This window comes from Crotalus tigris, unplaced genomic scaffold, assembly GCF_016545835.1.
Source record: "Crotalus tigris isolate CLP2741 ecotype Arizona unplaced genomic scaffold, ASM1654583v1 scf7180000017764.6130737, whole genome shotgun sequence".
Classification (NCBI taxonomy): domain Eukaryota; kingdom Metazoa; phylum Chordata; class Lepidosauria; order Squamata; family Viperidae; genus Crotalus; species Crotalus tigris.
Genome location: NW_024096618.1, coordinates 3,003,077 through 3,019,598, shown reverse-complemented (window position 1 = coordinate 3,019,598; position 16,522 = coordinate 3,003,077). Strand labels below are relative to the sequence as shown.

General features: G+C 42.1%; 2 protein-coding genes across 4 annotated transcripts in view; one reads left to right on the top strand and one right to left on the bottom strand.

The window, feature by feature from the left end:
* Positions 1 to 802: 802 nt before the first annotated feature.
* Positions 803 to 8,722, bottom strand: CLP1 (cleavage factor polyribonucleotide kinase subunit 1). Of its 3 annotated transcripts, none has more exons than XM_039341203.1 (3): positions 8,587 to 8,722; positions 3,870 to 4,494; positions 803 to 2,600 (listed from the first exon to the last, which is right to left on the bottom strand). In XM_039341203.1, exons 2-3 carry the CDS (start codon positions 4,473 to 4,475, stop codon positions 1,929 to 1,931), a joined length of 1,278 nt encoding a protein of 425 aa, XP_039197137.1. In that variant the 5' UTR covers positions 4,476 to 4,494; positions 8,587 to 8,722; the 3' UTR covers positions 803 to 1,928. The 3 variants fall into 3 exon arrangements, with proteins under 3 accessions (XP_039197137.1, XP_039197139.1, XP_039197138.1); XM_039341205.1 differs by lacking the exon at positions 8,587 to 8,722 and adding an exon at positions 6,758 to 6,883; XM_039341204.1 differs by lacking the exon at positions 8,587 to 8,722 and adding an exon at positions 5,993 to 6,134.
* YPEL4 (yippee like 4) overlaps positions 8,506 to 16,522 on the top strand; it is a 24,070-nt gene continuing 16,053 nt past the window's right edge. Inside the window, exon 1 of the mRNA XM_039341207.1 lies at positions 8,506 to 8,626. The gene's annotated coding sequence lies outside the window, so the exon portion shown is untranslated. The remainder of the gene's footprint in view (positions 8,627 to 16,522) is intronic.

The window sequence follows — 16,522 nt, the reverse complement described above, 5'->3', positions numbered from 1 at the left end:
TATGCAGTGTTATCTTCATTTTAGATGTCAAAAGGGTCTCTCTCTCTCTCTGTCTCTCTCTCCCTCCCTCTCTATCTGCCCTTGGTCTGCCACTCCTCTTCCCTCCCCCCCCCCGCTCTCTTTCTTTCTTTCTCTCTCTCTCTCTCTCTCTTTCTCTCTCTCTCTTTCTCCCCCCCCTCCTATCTGCTGCTCACCTGGCAAGCTTCAAGCTGTTGTCCAACAAGCAACCTCGTCTCTTTTATGACTCATGGACTTCAACTCCCAGAATTCCTGAGTCAGCCTAGCTGGGCTAGCTAGCTCTCTCCTGCCCTTCCTGCTTCCTGCAGAGACGCAGCAAAGGGAGGAGCTCCGCTCAGTAAGCTTTTCAGCTCCTCGGAGAACACTGTGAGTGCACTCTCTTTTACACATACACATAGACACACACAAAAACACAAACACACAGAGAGAGAGAGAGAGAGAGAGAGAGAGAGAGAGAGAGAGAGAGAAGCAGGGAAGTGCAATTGCCTCTCTCTGTCTCTCTCTGCAAAGGCAGAGGAGGCTGGGAGCCACAGGGGAAGGCCCAAAGAGCCGCATGTGGCTCCGGAGCCGCAGGTTGCCGACCTGTGGGTTAGACCAATTTAATGATTATATTGTAGAAACTTTGTTCAAGAAACTTGAACCAAAATTTAAGACGGCATTATAATTATTGCACTGCAATCACTTTTGATATCATTAAATTTCCTAGAAACTAAGGAAGAGAAATATTCTTATATAGAAGTTTGCTGTTGAGGTGATGATATTTTAATAAGAGACTGTGACAATCTCCAAGTTAAAGTTGTTTATTTCTTGGATTTCAGTCCCACCTGGGTAGCTAAATAAAATTATCTTTATTTAACAGAGAAGAATAGTGAGTTTTATCTAATGAGAAGAGTATTAAATAGATCTAGGAAGAACAAGCATTTTGTCAAGAGTTGTTTTAAGATGCTGCTGAAGTTCAGTAAATAATAATTTACTGGATCAGCAGGGAATCCTCCTGAGTCATCTGATGATGAGAGGATTTTTGTTACTATTAAGAAAGAAGGGACAAAGGGGAATATCTTGGCTATTTGAACACTGTGAAATCTGTTCATGGGTTTTTTTTGCATGTAATAGTTAATTAATATAGTGCAAAGTCAAAACAACTTGCAAGATTGTAAGATCTCTTTTTGTAAATTCAATTCTTATGGGTCCTAGAAATCATTGTGTTACATAGACAGGAACACAAATACAATGCTACTCGTATTTTTGGAATTTATTGAAAGAGAATAGATTCAGACTTTAAAAAAATGGTCTGTAATATGAAGAGAACTGGAATCACAAACTCTGCTCCAGCTTTCTCAGAATGATGGAGAATAACTGAATTTAAACTACAATTACAGTTTTTAAGAATTGGAACCTCAGTGCAAATAAAGTTTCTAAACCTACAAAATTTTCTAATTACGCCTGCAGAATGTAAATACATCCATTCTTCAAATATTCTCCATCAATATGGGGAGGTCAGTGACAGAGGGATTATTCAAAATGTAAATCACTAACTACTTCCATGTTTACACATTTTGGATGGATGCCTATAGAATGAACATATTAGACAAAATCCATTTCAGAAAAAGAGGCTCACAGAAAAATACAAACCAAGTAGTTTCCAAGACCACAATTCTTTTATCTATTATATTTTTCATGAGCCAAAATCTATGAATCTTCTCAGATACATGTTTGAGAATTCTTTCTAATAAATGATAAAAAATAGAACTGATTTTTTTCCCTTTCAAATGACTCAACTTCTTCTCTACTCACTTCTTATGCCTCTTTTCTGTTACCTCCATTCTGTACGGCAATTATTCCATTTAAAATTGTAATTTTATTTGTAAAAGAGCTACTGGGAATTTGGTGGAGCTTTTCCAGTCTGGACTCTACTTGAGATCCATGAAACGAATGTCCATGATGAGCAGGAAATTCTTTGGCAACGGGCGTGGTGCTGGTGAAAGCACTGTGAACACTTGGCGTTCCAGATCTACTCCAGTTACCACAATGAAACCAGCCACACTGGTCTCAGAGATGTTCTCATCGGTGCCATCAGCAGTACTAACGCTTAATAGATGATGAACCATGTCACGGCCGGGTGTAACTGGGACTAGCTTGAGTTGATTGTCTTCCTGTGACATGCCCAAAGGCAGACATGAGTCAGGGATAGTGGGCGCTCCCACTTTATATATCTTAACATCAGAGAACTTGACATCAAAAGCATGTGGATAGAAGCACCCTCGGAAGCCATAGAAGTATTCACGTATGCGGTCATCACGAAACTCCCGCCGGAAATCTTTAGAACGCTCTACCACTCCACCTGATTTGGGAAGTAGCACGGTTCGAACAAAGTGAGGCAGATCGCGTTTCAATTCATTGTAGAGGCGTTCTTGATCCAACACTACAACAACATCAACTTCAAAAGCAGAAGCAGCATGTACAAGTGCCTGATATCCAGATCCCTTTACCCAGCCACACGTATTGATGATACAGCCACTGATTGAAGCTCTGCGGTTCACTTCACAGCGCTGATTAAACACATCAGCCAAGCGAGATGTGATCTACACAAAAACAAGAAACGGAAGCATATAATTAACAGGAAATTACAAAACTCATGGGATAAAACACTTAGGACATGAAGTGAAGCTAATCCTTTTTGGAAGCCTCATCCCTTCAAAGGTTCATACCTGTGAGAGAGTTTTTTAAAAGTTATGAAACTGCCCTTAGGCAAAGACCATTTATTTGTCATCATAGCCCATCAGAGGCTAGTTGGGTTTCTTAAGCTCTCATGTCTTGTCCACAATATTTTAGCTAACTACTAAAACTCATGAGCTAAAATGCTTTCCTATTAAATTATAACCCTTTCCCTCTTCTTAACAGTTTTAAATAGTTGCTACCACAAAGATCCTGAAAACACCACTCATTTCAAATCTCTAATCATTATGTAACCCACTCCTCAACCTGATAAATCTTGGATGTATCCTAATAAATCTTGGATAAATCACTACTTTGTACCCTGATTCAGGGTCACCAAGCCTGCATTCCTAATCTTCTTTATCATGAGTATAGCAAGACTTAACCTACAATTATATTTGAATCAGGCTTCCAGGTAATCAGTTAAATAAATCAGGTTAACATAATAAAAGTAAATAAACATTGATTATAGATTAAGATGACTCCTTTTACCCGACTATATTCTTGATACAAGCTGTGTTTATAAAATACATTATATCATAAATCACAGCTAACAAACCACAACAACTACGTTTCCTATAGCAGGTTTCTGGGTTTTTTTAATTACACTTGTGCAAAACCCAGTTGTCCAAATGTCAATGGTAGTGGAGTGAGTTCTTCATACCTTTACAAAATCTTAATTAATAGTTATCTAAATAGCTTATACTCATCGGCTCCAAAATTCAAGAAAGAGAAATTCTACTCTTTCTTCCTCTATGAGTGACTTTTGTATTGTAAACAACTCATCATGATAATTTCTCTCTCATTACCTATTATGTTAGTCAGGCTATTGCTCTGGTAATGGCCAAGCACAGTCCAAATGGCATTCATAATTGGAGCAAAATGACTATTGTTTATACATATCATTTAGTAATCAAGGGAATGAAGACATTTGATTTATAATTATCATATCTTTTCTCCATGTAAAGAAAACAGGAAAAGCTATTCCACAAAGGCCCAAATAAACCAGACAATGGTGCAGTTAAAAATGATGCCTCAAATTTCTATCCCAAATTTCTATTCTGAGATCATTTATGGAGCTAAACTTTATGCAGCGATCTACCACATCATAGCTTATTTCCTCCCAGGGTACTTACTTTGTTATAGAGCTTGATGTTTGTGCCAGGTGTGGTAGACCCAAAATGATAAACCAGGGGGGCTTGAACAGAGAATCCTTCTTCAACATCTGCAGGTCGTTCAATATAGAGTGCTCCCATAGTGCCTGGGATTGAAATTGAGCCCTGGCCTACATCCAGTTCCACAAATGTGGGCCGGCGTCCAAGACGCACAGCATAATTCAATAGCAGGCGGCAGACCGTTGACTTGCCTACATCTGTGGGGCCCACCACCATCACCCGAGGTCCCCGCTCATCTTCACGCTCAGCCTGCCACCGCATTTGCTCCAGAGCTGTGTGAGTGTTGAGGTAGAGAAGCATGGGCGTATCTTTGGAGACATAAGCTACTTCAGTCCGACCAGTTAGTTGCACAGAACAACTATGCCAGGTAAATACAGCAACTTTAGCACCAGCATCAAAGGTGAATTTCTTGTTTCTTGTCAGCTCGGTTCCAAAGATTTCAGCCATGCCTGTCATAAGTTCTAGCTGGACAGTTTGTGAGGCCTCAACTTCAAAGCGGAGTTCAGTCTCTCTATCCAGCTCAAACTTGGCAACCAGTTTCTTTTCATCTGCAGTCTCCTCTGCCATCTCGTTTTATTCACAAATTCTATGAGGACGAAGCATAATTTAACAAAATTATTTTTTAAAAAAATTGTTGTTGGATGCCAGACTTACTAAAAATTCTTTCAAAATCTCTTTTTATATGAAATAGTGAAAGAGTGTTTCTCCCCTAAATATGTTCTCCAAAAAGGTGAACAAATTTTAATTTCATATTTATGGGCTAACTAACTGTTCCTAAATTGGATCTCTCTTTGTATGCTGGATTACAACTCTCTTTAGTATCAGATACTAATGTTGTTGGTTGAAATCATGGGCACTTTAGTCCCAATATCCAAGAGAAGCCAATTTGGAAGGATTTGGGATAACTGAATATAGTTGAAAATACTCAATACTTTCCCAGAGAGATCAACCATATTTTTTTGGTAGCCATGATGTTGGCCTAAACCACTTTGCTTCATAATGCTAATTCTTCTAATGTAATGACCATATGAACAAAACATAATTCCTTTCTTTTTATAGTACATAGTAAAATAGAGACTACATACTGAAAGTGTGCGTACATATTTGTTATTATTAATATTATTAAAAGAAACTCTCTAGAGACACTGTGGGCTTAAATTACAATTGGATAGTTGTTCTTTTCAATGTACAGATCTAGTTTCCGAGATTCCAGTTAAAGTTCTTGCTGATGACAAAAATACAAAAGTAGTTTCCTATTGAGATCTTCCAAGATACAGTCTCTTTCACAACACTAGCATTTTCTTATGGTCCCCCATCTAAGTCATCATCAGGAACGATCATGCTCGGCTTTTGAAAACTAGTTGGGTGTCACAGGTTCCGACTAATGAAGCACTTCAAAGAACTTTCAGGCATGTTTCCTAAAGTCTTTATTACAGAGCTACAATTCTGCCGGTCACCATCATGGACGTATTGATGCCAGAATCTGACTTCCTGTCGCTGGCATCAACCTTTTCTTGCTAAACCCCTCCCTTGTCTTGCAGTCACAAGTCACATTATCCAATTAGTGTGAAGGTCAAAAGTTTACTTCCTCTTTCTTTCCCGGGCTTTTTCTCCCCCCCACTCTAAGCTGTGTATTAACCCAGTAATTACCAGACAGTTTTGCATATTGTCAAAGCAAGAATATACAGTATTTGCAGCATTGACATTGGGGTTTGCCATGCAGCTAACAGTCAGATGAAAACTGCGCTGTAGTTAGTCACATTTTTATTGTGACAGAGTCATAAAAACTCATCAATGAAATCTTATCTACGTGATCGCTAGCACGTAACCAATCAATCATGAAATTCACTGAAAAATGTTAAGGTTTTATAATGTGAGCTGATAAAAGCTAAAAGACGCCTCTCCCAAAGGGATTTCAATCCCATCGTTTCATCAACTACCAAAGCAACACATGGAAAACAGTGAGACTAAGGCGGAGACAAGAATGAAATGGTCCCAAGATAGAAAGGACCAGCTGAAAAGTTGAGCCACCCCTATAGTAACGGAGTCAGAACCGTGAAGAAAGCAGGCAGAAATCCACCCACCAATTAAATTAAATCCACAGGGATCCAACCGCTCTAGTCTTGTATCAATTTGACAACGGAAATGCCAGTAACTCCGGAAGTGAGGGAAGCATGACAGTTAGACAGCCACGTGACATTCACTTGTTTCAAGGCAGCCTCCTCGCCCGGTGGCACAAGGGAAATGGAGTTTGTTGGTGTGTACGAAACAAAAGGCGAGTGAGGAAATCCTGTTCGCCTCCTTCTGGGAAACGTAGTTTTATGTCAAACGATTAGGACGACTGTCAACCTGTTTCTTTCTTTTTGTCAACGCCACGAACAGCGCTTCAGATATCTCTTCCTTAGATACTATAATATAATGATGAACTAAGAAAATGCTTTTCTCACCATACGAGAAGTGCCGCGATTGGTGGATTATCGAGTCAAACTGTGATATTTCTAGGAAAGGGAGAATGTTTTCTAACTCCACACTTCTATATACAATAGCTTCTCCAGCTTAATAAATATTACTTGGTGGTTTGATCCTTGCAAAAAGCACACTTATTTCTCTGTATTGCTACCCTGCAACTAGCTATGTTTTTGAAGAGAGGAGTGCTGAACTTTCAAGTTTTCAGTACTAAAAGTGACTCTACCTGCTGCTTTCTGTTCTAGGGAGAAGTAGTAGAAAAAATATGCAATTTCCCGTTTTTAGTCTGTTGCAGTTCTCCTCCACAGCAGAACCTTTTAGAGTTGAGCTTAGTATCAAACAGCAGCACAGAGGATGTAAGATGCCACAAGGATACTACTTACAGCAAAAGCTGATGTTCACTCATGATGATGCTGCTGCTATTTGTTCAGTCCTGTCTGATTCTCAGTGATTCTAGGGACCAGATGTCTCAACTTTTTCCGATCTTGCATGGCTTTTTTCCGTTGTTTTATGCTCTGGCTGGTGTGAACTTTAATAGCGACTGTGTTTTTTGGTGGCCTCATTTCTTCACTGCTGACCATTCACAGCATAATTGCCTCTTCCAGTGAGTTTGATTGCATGACATGACTAAAATAAGGCAGAATTTTGGGGTTTTACCTTCCAGCGATATGACTAGTTTTATATGCTACAATGCATTCATTGCCTTGATCAATCTGCAACCCTAAAAAGGTGAATTCTTGCATGCATCTGATCTCTTCACTGCCAATTGTTATTTTGATATTTCCATTCCTCACAGTGATCATGAGCTTGGTCTTTTTGATGTTCAGAAAGAGGCCAAATTTTTTGCTTGCATCTTTAATCCTTTTAATCAGATGTTTCTGGCCTTCTTTGGTTTCTGAGAGGAGAATTGTGTCATCAGAATATCAAAGATTGTTGAACTTCCCTCCTCTAACCTTAACTCCAAGTTTTGATTCTTCAAGTTCTAGCTTCCTATGATTACTTCAGCATAGAAATTGAATAAAAAAGGTGAAAATATATAGTCTTGCCACACTTTTTTTCTATATTGAACCAATCAGTTTTATCCTGTGATGTTTGCAGTGACTTCCTGATTTGTGTATAAGGACTACACTAATTGATCAGATGTGTTGTTACCCTTAGTTCTTCTAGAGCTCTCGATATCTTGTCATGATCAGCACAATCAAAGCCCTTCTTGTAGTCCATAAAGCAGATGTAGATGTTCTTTTGATATTCTTGAGAATCTTGCTAGTATGAAGGATGAGGACAATTGTGCAGTAATTGGAGAAATCCTTGGGATCATCTTTTTTTGGCAGTAAATTAACACTGATTTTAATCTTTTGGCTATGTGTTCATTTCCCAAATTTTCTGGCACAAGGCTGTGATGGTTCCGCTATTCTGCATGAATGGTAACATCTAGGACAGTGGTTCTCAACCTTTCTAATGCCGTGACCCCATAATACAGTTCCCCATGTTGTGGTGACCCCCAAGTGGGTGTGGCCACCAATAAGAGGGAGTAGGACAGCTAGGGAAAAGGGGAAAAAATGGCGGACCCCCGTGAAATGGTCATTTGACCCCAAATGGGGTCCTGACCCACAGGTTGATAAGCACTGATCTAGGACCTTGTCAACATGGCTTCGTCCTGAAGGACGACTGACTCTATTTCTGCTTCCCTTTCCTCATCATCCTGAGGAACTGGGCCTCTGTTGTTGGCAGATACCCCTTCTGTATATTCTTGCCATCTGCCCTTGATACCTTGTTGGTCAGGCAGTTCTTTCCCTTCATTGTGATGATGCTTTTATGAACACCGGTAGGACAAACTACCACTCGAGAGCAATAAAACTCGGAGTGCGGTGGGGAACCTTCCTAACTCAGACACGGCGGCAGGCGGCGTCGGAACCCATTCGGGGTGTGACAAAGAGCAGCGAAACCACCGAGAAAAGAGGTGCGAGGCGGCGTCCTATTCGTGGGAGAGGCCCTCAGGCAGAAGTGGCACTCGCCGAAAGGAGGAAGAAAAAGTACAAGGGAAAGGAGGCGAGAACCTCCCTCGCCTTTCGCTCTTTTTGATCCCGAAGAAGAGCCGTTAGGCCCACGGAGCCGTCACTCCACGGGCGAGGAAGGACCCTTCTTCACGTCCGCCACTCCCTAAAGAGGAGAGGAAGCTCTTCCTTTGCCGTCTTCAGCCTTTAGCACCTACCCGCAGGCGCCGCGCCTTCGCTGCCGCTCCGGGAAACCAGGTACTCGGTCGGTCGGCCCAAGCAGTCACAAGAAACACCAGCACGGGAAGTAGGGCGCGCATGCGCGTTCTCAAACCCGCTCGGGCTCGCCGGTTGGTCAGCCTGCTGCCCGTAGGCGCGCGCGCAGTCACCTTTTCTCTGCACCCCGCCTTCCTTTCCTTTGAGCGCTCCTGCGGACATGCGCAATAAGCTACGTTTGGCGAAAAGCGAGAACAGATTCGTTTGCGTAAGGGGGCGGAACTGCGCCGCTAATAAATCACGACTCGGGGAACGAGGAGCTCCAAAGCTGGAGCTAGAAAAGTGGTTATTCGCATGCGTGTCAGTGACGTGAGGCGTCTGGAAGCATCCGGACCAATAGCTTGCTTGATAAATTAGGAGGGCAGGGAATAAAAGGTCGGAATGGGCATGTGTGAATCGTGGAGAGTTTGCGTTTTTTTTCATTTTACAATCGAGGGATCGAGGATCGCGGTGTGGAACTTTTGAAGAATTGGCAAAAAGAGATTCACTTGCAGATTAATCTGTTCAGAATATCTGGAGCAGAATCTTCGGTTTCATTTCTGATAGAGGATATCATACGTATAGAAATCATGTTTCTAGTCCAGGATAATTTTTTATACTTCTGCTAACCGATATGAATGAAAAGAAATGCATGTGACCCCCCTGGTAGTTGTAACTTCAGAGTTTTTAATTCAGTATAACTTTTGAAAACCTGTATTATAATTAGTATTGGTCAGTATGCCTAAAAATAAGCATGATCATTCCACTTACACGTTTGGCAAATTTTTTCCAATTAACAGTGATCTTTCAAATATTTGCACTCCTGTGCGCTAGAAAAACTCACAGAAAGCTAAGAAATGAAATCTGCAGAACGATCACTTGGTTCTCTCTAAAACCATTGTAAAATTATTCTTTGAAGCTATCTGTAGAAACTGTTATTTAGGGGATTCTGCACATGCAGGTAGTCTATTGACCCTAAAATTTCTGTTGCTAAGCAAAATATTTGTTAAGTGAATTTTGCCCCATTTTATGACCTTTCTTATCACAGTCATTAAGCAAATCACTGCAGTTGTTAAATTAGTAACAGGGTTTTTAAGTGAATCTGACTTCCCCATTGACTTTGCGTTTCAGAAGGTTGCAAAAGGTGGTTATATGACCTCGGGACAGCGCAACCTTCATAAACATGAGCAAGTTGTCAAGTATCCGAATTTTGATTACCTGACAATAGGCGTGCTGCAATGGTTGTAAGTGAAAAACTGCCATAAGTCACTTTTTTCAGTGCCATTGTAAATTTGAATGGTCATTAAATGAACTGTTGTAATTCGAGGACTACCTGTATAAAGAATTTTGCTAAGCTGTTAGCAATGTGAACACGACTGACAATTACCATGGCTACAGATTTTTCTTCTTCCACCTAGTACAAATAAATTTCTATTACTTAATGTATTTTTCTTTTTGAAGGAAAGATTGGTAATTTTTTGAATGGCTCATAAGCAGGCATTTTCCTGTTCAGAATAAAGAGGCTCGGATTGTGTTTATATCATTCACTATCACTATTACACTGTGCCTCTCTTGTGTCAGAGGGGAGTGTTTCTATTTTCAGGGAACGGGTATGTGGGCCTCCTGTTGTTCCAACTCCATTCAATCAGAGACATATAGGTAGTCCTTAGCTTATGACCATAATTGAGCCCAAAATTTCTGTTGCTAAGCAAGACAGTTATTAAGTGAATTTTGCCCCATTTTACCTTTCTTGCCATTCTTAAATGAGTAACACGGTTGTTAAGTAAATCTGGCTTCCCCACTGATTTTGCTTGTTAGAAAATTGCAAAAGGACATTGTTGGGACATTGCAACTCTAATAAACATGAGCCAGTTGCCAAGCAACAGAATTCTGATCATATGATCACGAGGAGGCTACAAAGGTTGTAAGTGTGAAAAACGGTCATAAGTCAATTTTTTCAGTGCTGTTGTAACTTTGAATGGTCACTAAATGAATAGTTGTAAGCAGGGCTTTTTTTCTCATAGAACGCCCAGAACGGAGTTCCAGCATCTTTTTTGGATGGAACCTTGTAGGGTAGGCAAAGTGGGTTATATGACATGTGTGAGTTACAGCACCTTTTTTTTTTTTTTTTTTAGAAAAAAAGCACTGGTTGTAAGTCAAGGACTACCTATATAGAACACAAGGGAATAGTCTGGAAATTAAGAGAATGTAGCAAGTGTCCAGATTCAAGGTTCACAAATTGCCTTTTAGCCTAACAGTTGTTTTCCATAATAGCTCTACCCTGCTATATTAAAAATACTGTTTGTTATCTTTTGTCTAGTATGTGTCTATATATATATGAGGTTGTAATTATCTATAGATATACCAATTTATTTTTTAAAAAAATTGTTGTTGGATGCCAGACTTACTAAAAATTCTTTCAAAATCTCTTTTTATATGAAATAGTGAAAGAGTGTTTCTCCCCTAAATATGTTCTCCAAAAAGGTGAACAAATTTTAATTTCATATTTATGGTCTAACTAACTGTTCCTAAATTGGATCTCTCTTTGTATGCTGGATTACAACTCTCTTTAGTATCAGATACTAATGTTGTTGGTTGAAATCATGGGCACTTTAGTCCCGATATCCAAGAGAAGCCAATTTGGAAGGATTTGGGATAATTGAATATAGTTGAAAATACTCAATACTTTCCCAGAGAGATCAACCATATTTTTTTGGTAGCCATGATGTTGGCCTAAACCACTTTGCTTCATAATGCTAATTCTTCTAATATAATGACCATATGAACAAAACGTAATTCCTTTCTTTTTATAGTACATAGTAAAATAGAGACTACATACTGAAAGTGTGCATACATATTTATTATTATTAATATTATTAAAAGAAACTCTCTAGAGACACTGTGGGCTTAAATTACAATTGGATAGTTGCTCTTTTCAATGTACAGCTGTAGTTCCTGAGGTTCCAGTTAAAGTTCTTGCTGATGACAAAAATACAAAAGTAGTTTCCTATTGAGATCTTCCAAGATACAGTCTCTTTCACAACACTAGCATTTTCTTATGGTCCCCCATCTAAGTCATCATCAGGAACAATCATGCTCGGCTTTTGAAAACTAGTTGGGTGTCACAGGTTCCGACTAATGAAGCACTTCAAAGAACTTTCAGGCATGTTTCCTAAAGTCTTTATTACAGAGCTACAATTCTGCCGGTCACCATCATGGACGTATTGATGCCAGAATCTGACTTTCTGTCGCTGGCATCAACCTTTTCTTGCTAAACCCCTCCCTTGTCTTGCAGTCACAAGTCACATTATCCAATTAGTGTGAAGGTCAAAAGTTTACTTCCTCTTTCTTTCCTGGGCTTTTTCTCTCCCCCACTCTAAGCTGTGTATTAACCCAGTAATTACCAGACAGTTTTGCATATTGTCAAAGCAAGAATATACAGTATTTGCAGCATTGACATCCGCCCCCCCTTACAAGAAGGACAGATCCTGTAAGGTAAACAAAAGCATATGTTAAGGGTTATCTTTCGGTTTGCTGGGGTGTTTCACATGAAACCTTTCGATCAATCTGTCAGCGTTCACTTCACTAGATTTCACCCAGGTGGCTTCAGACAATGGGTATCCCTTCCATTGTACTAAGTACTGTAATTTCCCTCTAAAGATTCTGGAGTCAAGAATACGTTTCACTTCATAGTGGGTCTGCCCTGCCACTACGAGGGGTCCAGGTGCCTTCTTTGGAGGAGGTCTTAAAGTGGAGCCCCGATAAGGCTTCAACAAACTACAATGGAAAACTGGGTAAATTTTCCCTAACAGTTTAGGGAGTTTTAGTTGTACTGTGACTGGGTTGATGACCTTTACTATGGGGAAAGGCCCCAAGAATTTTGGTCCCAATTTCTTGCTGGGCAATTTGAGGCGTAGATATTTAGTTGACAGATAGACCTTTTCCCCAACTTGGAATGTTCTTTGGGGAGCCCTCTTTTTATCAGCCTGCTTTTTATAGGTTTCAAAAGTCTTTTTTAAAGCAGTTTTCGTGTTTTTCCAAACTTCTTCCAACCCTCTCACCCATTGATCAAGTGTCTGTGAAGCGGAGGGCAACTGAGGATATTCAGGTATTGGGTTAAATTCTTTCCCTGTGGCTACTTTGAAAGGCGTGTAGCCGGTGCTGCTGTGCACGGAATTATTGTACGCCACCTCTGCAAAAGGGAGGAGATCAGTCCAGTTCGTCTGTTGGTAGGAAACGTAGCACCTAAGATATTGCTCCACCATTTTGTTAGCGGCTTCAGCAGCCCCATTGGTGGCTGGATGAAAAGCAGATGATAACCCTTGAGATGATCCAATCAATGTAAGAAAATTTCTCCAAAACTTCGCTGTGAATTGCACCCCCCTGTCTGAGATTATTCGCTTAGGGGCACCATGCAGCCGGTAGATATGTTTCAGGAACAATTTGGCCAGTCATTGGGCAGATGGGAGTCCTTTGCAGGTGATGAAATGAGCCTGTTTTGAGAACAGGTCTATTACAGGCCAGATGACAGTATTTCCCCTACTTTCAGGTAGGTCCACTATAAAGTCCATAGCTATTTCTTCCCAGGGTTGAGAAGGGTCTGCCACGGGTTGCAGTAACCCAGGAGTTTTCCCCGGGATTCTTTTCATTGTGGCACATACAGTACAACTTTTTACATAGTTTTCCACATCCTTTTTCAGCCCCGGCCACCAGAATTGCCGGCGGGTGAGGTGTAGGGTTTTCAAATATCCAAAGTGTCCAGCCTGCTTTACATCGTGGCTGTGGTTGAGAGCATTAAGACGGAGCGCTTCTGGCAAATATAACTTCCCCCCTTTGTAAGCCAAGCCATCCCTGCATGTTAGGGACGCTTGATTATCTTTGAACCATTGGTCAGTGAGGAGCTCTCGTTTTATTTTCTTCACTCCAGGGTCATCCGGATTGGGGACCCTGCAAGGTATAAGTTGAGCAACGGTTTGTGGATTGGGAATAATTGCCTCGTTAACCTGCTCTTGTTCACTTTTGTACTGGGGTAACCGGGATAGCGCATCAGCTAGAAAGTTCTTTCCTCCTGGTATGTACTTTAGAGTGAAGTTGAAGCGGTTAAAGTACTGTGCCCACCGTACTTGCTTTGGTGACAATTTGCGGGGAATTTTCAGTGCCTTTAGGTTCTTGTGATCTGTCCATACCTCAAATGGCACCTTGCTCCCTTCTAGATAGTGTCGCCAGTTCAATAGCGCCCACCTAATTGCGAAGGCCTCTTTCTCCCAGATTGCCCATCTTCGCTCGCTCTCAGTGAATTTCTTAGAGGTGTAGGCACAGGGTTGCAGGATCCCATTTTTGTTCTTTTGAAGTAACACTGCTCCAACCGCCACATCGCTGGCATCGGCTTGAATCACAAAGGGTTCCCCTGGGCTGGGGTGCTTTAGAACCGGTTCAGCAACAAATAGTCTCTTTAAATTCTCAAAAGCTGTTTGACAGCTCATTGTCCATGGTAGTGGTTGGCCCGGTCGTGGCTTCCCTCCTCCTTTGCCTGTTTTGAGTAGTTCTGTAAGAGGAAGGGCAATCTCGGCAAAAGAAGGGATGAATTGACGATAAAAGTTGGCAAAACCCAGAAAGCTCTGGAGCTGTTTGCGAGTCCTTGGGGGCTGCCATTTGATTATAGTTTTCACCTTGGCCGGATCCATTTCAATACCCTCATTGGAAATTCGGTAGCCAAGATAGTCTAATTGGGTTTGGTGAAATTCACATTTTGACAATTTGACATAAAGCTTGGCATTCAATAGTTTCTTTAACACTTCTCTTGTGCTGTATATCAGGATATCATCAAGATACACCAAAACCCATTTGTACAAGTGATTGTGTAGAACCTCATTGATCAACTGCATAAATACAGCTGGGGCCCCCTGTAGTCCAAATGGCATGACTTTGAACTGATAGCTCCCCATAGGACAGTTGAAGGCAGTTTTCCACTTGTCTCCCTCTTTTATTCTCACAAGGTAGTATGCCTCTCTTAGGTCTAACTTAGTGAAGACACTCCCCTTAGCCAGATGGGTCAATAAATCCTTGAGGAGGGGGAGGGGGCATTTATTTTCCACACTTACAGCGTTGAGTCCCTTGTAGTCTATGCAGAGACGAAGAGACCCATCTTTTTTCTCTTTGAACAACACAGGAGCTCCCACAGAAGATTTGGCCCATTCAATAAACCCCCTCGCTAGGTTTTTGTTCACATATCGCTGCATCTCCTCCATTTCGAGGGGGGACATAACATACATCCTCGGACATGGGAGTTTGGCTCCGGGCACCAGTTCGATGGAGCAGTCATTGGGTCTGTGAGGGGATAGGGCATCACATTCTTTTTCACTGAACACCTCCGCCAGGTCCAAGTATTCTTTGGGGATGACTGGTTCACCTGGAGTCAGTGAGGCGGCCATGTGTGCTCACTCATTGGGTGGCCTAAGATGCCCAGTAACATCTGTCGAATCAATGGGGGGATCAGGCCCCATAGGTAGTCTCACAATTCTCATTCCTTTCTCCCACCAGATAAATGGCTTCCATTTGTCCAACCAGGCTAGTCCTAGGATCACTGCCTCGGTCATTTTTGGAGCCACCAGGAAACGAATAAACTCCCAGTGTGCACCTATTTCTAGGCGTAAAGGCTCAGTTAATTGTGTAATAAGAGTCCCTCCCATCAGGGAGCCATCGGCTTGCTCAAATCTCATCGGTTTGGAAAGCTGTTTTGCCCTTATGCCCATTTTCATGGCAAACGCCAGACTAATAATGCAGCGGGTGCATCCCGAATCAATTAGTACGTTTAAGTCTATTTGTGCCCCAGACTTAGGGATTATAAGTTTGGCGGCCAGTGAAAAAGGCAGGATTTGTCGACTCACCATTGGGTCGTTTTCTCCTTCATCGTCGCTATCAAAGAAGGGAAGAGCAGGGGCAGGTCCACCTGGAGTCTTGGCATCCTCCCGTGTGTGGGGTGTAACCTGGGCAACTGGTTCTTGCATGAGTCGATTGGATTTTTCTCTCATTAGCCGCTGAGCAGGTTTCTTTTGCATTGCCGGTCCTGGCTTGCTCTGCAGTCGAGGGTAGGGGACTGGACAGGTGGCCGCTCGGTGTCCTCCTTGTCCACACCGGAAACACTCGAAGGAAGGGCGTGCAGGTGGCCTGGGTCTCTCAGCCCTTGCAGTAGTTGAAGGCTTTCGTGGGGGTGATTGCTGTCCAGGTAGCTCTGGTTGCTGTTCGGGTTCATGTGGGGGAGGCTTTTTATAGCGAGAGAGCTTAACATCTAGCTTCACGGCTGTCTGGTACCACTCCTGCAGCCGATCAGGTATTTCTCGATAGATGCAGGCCTGAGAGAGGTGATCGTCTAATCCCTCAATGAAGAAATGGATGAGGGACTGCTCAGGCCACCCCTCTATTCGACCTGCTATCTTGCGGAATTCTCGCACGTACTCCAGGGCAGGCCTCCCAGCTTGTTTTATTTTGTGAATTTGTCCTGCTGTTTTGAGGCCGATGGATGGGTCCTCAAATCGTTCTCTCAGACTTAAAAGAAAGCAGTGGGGATCTTCCAATTCGGGGGCCTGCTCGCTATATAAATGGTTCAGCCATTCAGATGCTTCTCCCTCTAGGTTGGACGCAATAACATCGACCATGGCCCTGGTTCCGGGTACAGATAGGCCCAGTATTTCAAGTGAAAACGCACTTGGTTGAGAAAAAAAAATCAGCTTCTCTGGGTCCCCATCAAAGGTTGCATTGAAGGGTGGTGTGAACACAGGCTGCTGTGACCCCCACTGGGGCTGGTTCCACGGCTGCTGGGCCCTCTGCTGTTGGCCAGCGGGGTTCGATGGTGCCCCCTGCTGCTGTAGGCCTCCCAATGGTGGCTGCGCAAGTGGGGGT

Coding starts and splice junctions, on each gene's coding strand:
- CLP1 (XM_039341203.1), bottom strand. CDS start 4,475: ATGGCAGAGGAGACTGCAGATGAAAAGAAACTGGTTGCCAAGTTTGAG. Junction 2,601..3,869: donor ACATCAAGCTCTATAACAAA/GTAAGTACCCTG, acceptor GTTTTTGTGTAG/ATCACATCTCGCTTGGCTGA.